Here is a 5000-nt window from a genome sequence, read left to right on the forward strand (position 1 = left end):
AACTGATCTGGCTGGGTCTGTACTGACGAAAATGGACCTTGATTGTTATGAACGGATTTGAATATGACCAAAAGTACTAAATGGATGTTACAATACTTCACGTGGCCTGAATGAACCAGTGGGCTAATTTGTCTTTATGCAGGTAGCGCTGCAGATTTGTGTGCCATTCCAGGGTTGTGCTTTTGACAGTCTTCCGGTTGACACGCCAAATCGACGCAGATGTGTTAAGTAAACGCCCTTTTCTTAATGAATTCACAATTAACATTTACAGAACATATTTATAGAACGACATCATATTACAGATACGTGTTTCCACAATTAGTAAGTTACAGTATACAGTGCAATTTGCTCTACCGTTCAAAAGTATCTCGTTTCTCCCTATAATAGTCATCCATGGGAAAAACGGTATCATCTCACGGTGATAATATCGACCCGTTTATTATTACCGCACCGCGAAAATACACACAACGTATGTTTATTCGAGAACGACAAGGAAAGAGAATGTAGAATCTTTTCGTGTCTCCGGTGTTTCCTCTGAAGACAAATCTTAGTTACGCCAAGGAACTGATCGCGAGTTTGTGAATCCGAGTCCTGGGTTACGCAGTTTGACCACAAGTTTCCGTCAGTTTTGGAGTTCTTTCGAGCGATGTATTATGGGTGGGGTAGTTTGTCTGACGTATCTTTGACCTATTTGAGTGCTGCAGGCGTCTCACTCAGCTGGATAAACTTGTACGCTATGGTATAATCAGCTCAGTTCAGACAACAACACAAAATTTAACAGGGAAAATGGCAGCAATCCTTTTCCTTCCCTGTCTTCGTTCTCTCAGCACCCTTCATGAGATACTGTTAGTGCATGTGAGCTTGTGAGATAGTGCACTTGTCCCCCTATCTTCGTTCCCTCAGTACCCTTCATGAGATGCTGTTAGTGTATGTGAGTTTGTGAGATGGTGCACTGACCTCTGGCAAGCATGGTCCCGGGGCTGGCTTCACACGCGGCTCTGGCTTGGTCCCAGGTGAGGGGGAAGGTGGAGGGTAGGAGAGAGTACCCCCACGCTGCCTGAGTGTCCGTCCCTCTGCCTGTCTCGTGGATTAGCAGCACCTCGCACCATCCGCCCTACGGTGCATAGGGTTTTGTTAGAAGCACATTACTTATTTTTCATTAATTACATTTTTTAAAGTGGATGATGATCGATATTTGCTGCTGCTGCTGCTGACAAAGATGATGATGATGATGATGGCTCGCTCCCTGTCTCGTGCACACACACACACACACACACACACACACACACACACACACACACACACACAGCAACAACAAACAACACCACCTTATTTTTCATACATAGAACAATGGATCCTACCCAGTCCTTAAGTATGAAAAGAAGTCGTGATGATGATAATGATGATGATGATGATGATGATGATGATGATGATGAAGGCCAAAAACTGAACCTTCCTTAAATCCTTCTCAGGGGCGTGAAGGCTTAGCTGGTCGGCATCCTAGAAAAAAAAGGAAAAAAGAAAAAAAGCATAGACTAAAGGATTTTAATTACTACGCAGACCTCTCATATAAAAGCCTCACAGTAATTACGAGAAGGTGTTGATGGAGGTTTGCAAAGAGGCATTTTTAGCAAACTGTTAGATGTGTTTGTGTGTGTGTGTGTGAGAGAGAGAGAGAGAGAGAGAGAGAGAGAGAGAGAGAGAGAGAGAGAGAGAGAGAGAGAGAGAGAGAGAGAGAGAGAGAGAGAGAGTCTTTCTGTTACCTAGCTCATCTTAACCTTTGTACTGATTGTGTAACCGGATGGAGAAGGGAGGAGTGGGGGTGAAGTGGGGGGAGGGGGAGGGATGAGAGGGAGGAATGAGGGAGTAAGTGAGAGGGAAAAGGGAAGGAGTGGGCTGAGATGTATGAGATGGTGTTAGTGTGTGGTGGTGTGGTGGCTGTGGTGTGTGGTGAGAGTGCGGTGAGTATGTGTGGTGAGAGTGTAATGACTGTGTGGTGATAGTGATGACCTATAATGACGGTATATGGTGATCTGAGTGTGTGGTGAGTGTGATGACCGTGTGTGGTGAATGGTGACACTGTGTGGTGATTATGGTGACAGCTTGTGGAGAGACTGTGGTGACTGTATGGTGACAGTGTAATGAGCGTAGTGACAGTGTAATGCCAGTGTGAGGAGAGTTTTGGATGACTGATTGTGGTGACAGTGTGATGAGTGTGTGGCAATAGTTCAGTGACTGTGATGGCAGTGTAATGACAGTATGTGGTGATCAGAGTGTGTGGTGGCTGTATTGACAGTGTGTGATGACAGTTTTCGATGACAGTGTATGATGAGAGGGAGGAAAGTGATGAAGTGTGTGGTGTGAGTGAGGAAAGGGAGTGAGTGGTGTGGAGGGGAGGGGAGGGGAGGGGAGGAGAGGGGTGGTGTGTGTGGTGTGAGTGAGGAAAGGGAGTGAGTGGTGTGGAGGGGAGGGGAGGGGAGGAGAGGGGTGGTGTGGAGGAGAGGGGAGAGATGGTGTGGAGGAGAGGGAATGGGAGGGGAGGGAAGGGGTGATGTGAAGGGGAGGAAAGAGGTGGTGTGGAGGGGAGGGAAGAGGTGGTGTGGAGGAGAGGGGATGGGAGGGGAGGGGAGGGGAGAGAAGGGGTGGTGTGGAGGGGAGAGGAGAGGCGGTGTGGATGGGAGATGAGCTGGCAGACACACGGGATGGGGAGGAAATTGAGTTAAATGGAAGATAACTCGAGAAGATCGAAGAAGGTGTGGTGAGGTGAGGGTGTGGTGAGGTGAGGGTGTGGTGAGATGAGGGTGTGGTGAGGCGAGGGTGTGGTGAGATGATGGTGTGGTGAGGTGGGGGTGTGGTGAGGTAAGGGTGAGGTGAGTGAGGGTGTGGTGAGGTGAGGGTGTAGTGAGATGCCTAAAACTCACTCAGATGAACAAAATCTTATGTAAGCTTTAATTCGGTTCTAGAGTTGCACCAGCCGTGAAGGGGTCAAACGTACCAGTATATATTAAAGCTTCTATGACCCACTTATCTGAGGAAAATCGTCTGTCGTTAAATGGAAGGAAATACGAGAGAAAATGCGACCACGAGAGGGTTAAGTGTCAAGTAAATACCATCGGCTCATAATCCGTGTTCGGTAAATTCTTCTCTCTGTGATGATTAAAAAAAAGGAAAAAAAAGAAAAAGAAAGAAAAAGAAAAAAAGCAAGGCCTGTATTCTCGTCGGTTAAGAAAGCTCCCATACATCTTTTCCTAAGCGATTTAGTTTGCTAATTACACCTGACTGTCCTATATTGCGTTATATAAATCCTAACATGGCCATACTCTGCATAAATGACGTTCAGAAGGGTACTACTAACCAGCCATATCTAAAAAAAACAAATCGCTAAGGAAGAGGTGCTAGGGAGCTTCTTTATCCGACGAGGGAGTATGGGCCCAGGTCAAAAGGCGAGTTTATTTTCTTGAACTTAATGATCGCTAAGGAACAAATTACTAAGAATCTTTTCTTATTTATTTTTATAGTGAAGTAAGGTCCTTTTTGTAAGTCGTAAATATCTAAACAAAAATTCCACTCAAGCTGAAAGTCAACGATGCTGGAATAAATCAGAAGAAATATGGAGGAAGAATACACAGGGAAAACATCATAGGCATCGCCCCGGGGAGAAGCAGCGGTTGGAGAAATATTATTCCTTGGCAGACTCGCTCATTTTTAACCACAGGATCATACCCGTTTCATGGTCGCGTCTTCTCTGGAATTCGTAGCTAATATGAGACGATTTTATTTACCTGGAAGGGAGGATAGAGGCCTGAGAGTGTCAATACTGTCGCTACTAACTCTTTCCAGGTCGAGACAACTCCTGTATTCCATGCCAGTTAACGCCAGATAATTTTACGCAGGTGAGAGTGATTAATAAGTGACTAAGTTGTTGACGCTTCTTTTACAATGACTGTCTTTCTCTTGTCTTCTGGGTACCTCTCTCTCTCTCTCTCTCTCTCTCTCTCTCTCTCTCTCTCTCTCTCGGCTTAGAAAGGTCCATGTAGAAGGCTAGGAACATTCTCTATTAAACTTTTCATTAACAACAATTTCTTCATGTTACTTTGGCCATTTTAGACAGGCTTTTCACGGCTAAGACTGGACCTGTCGTGGGGATGGAGTTAAAGGATATTCGGTGTTTCCGTGTCTGTCAGGTTTCATCACAGACGCGGGACTGAATCTCTTCGGATGATCAAGACCCACATTTTCGCCAGATAAGAAGGCTTCATATCACCTCCTTATCAGTTTTTGTGTATGGTGAGTTATAGTCTTGTACGTTATTTATGCCATCTGAGTCTAGATAAGAACACAAATAACATGCAAGAGAATAGTAAGGTGTGATATGTAATATGAATCATCAAGGGAAAGGTGCAGACGAGTCTTCAAATTGACTAGAATATGGCTCTAAAACTCTACGACACCCACTCAACTTCCCACAAGGTTCACGTACTGGGGTGGTTGGTGCCCCTCTCGACGTTCTTAGGGACAGTGGTTTTACGAGGCGTCTATCTCATGGTTGGGTAATTAACAGTATCTCCAAGCTAAATAAGAATATAAACTAGCTCTAAAGATAAATAAAACACTCTATTAGTTCTAAATATGATAATATCTACTTGTATTAAATATATAAAATAATAAAATAAGGAATACACTCTATACCTCTTTCACCTTTACTTGGCCCAGATTTTCACCCTGTTGCAGCTTATTTCACGTAGCTCAGTGACAAGAACAATATTAATGCTTTACATCCTCTCCACAGCACTTCTTTGTGACTACCATCTTATTCTAGTGATGGTCTCATGTTACAACTCAGCATTAAAGCTGGAGAGATGGCAACTGTAGGCCACATTAAGAAAAAAAAAGCACCATAGTATGAAATAAAAAAAAAATCTCTTACTCCTTGCCATACCATAATTTCATGCTGGCTCAGATTTCATTAGTGTAAGCTGAATTTTGGCGATGGATATATA

General features: G+C 44.2%; 1 protein-coding gene across 1 annotated transcript in view; it reads right to left on the reverse strand.

Annotated features, from left to right (window-relative positions):
• LOC145404891 (uncharacterized) overlaps nucleotides 1-5000 on the reverse strand; it is a 52558-nt gene that overhangs the window by 27844 nt on the left and 19714 nt on the right. Inside the window, exon 3 of the mRNA XM_080276392.1 lies at nucleotides 958-1114. Coding sequence (XP_080132518.1) covers nucleotides 958-1114 — 157 coding nt within the window. The remainder of the gene's footprint in view (nucleotides 1-957; nucleotides 1115-5000) is intronic.

The sequence above is a fragment of the Coenobita brevimanus genome, chromosome 65 (genome assembly GCF_032717465.1).
Source record: "Coenobita brevimanus isolate Jiangsu-jjx chromosome 65, ASM3271746v2, whole genome shotgun sequence".
Lineage (NCBI taxonomy): Eukaryota > Metazoa > Arthropoda > Malacostraca > Decapoda > Coenobitidae > Coenobita > Coenobita brevimanus.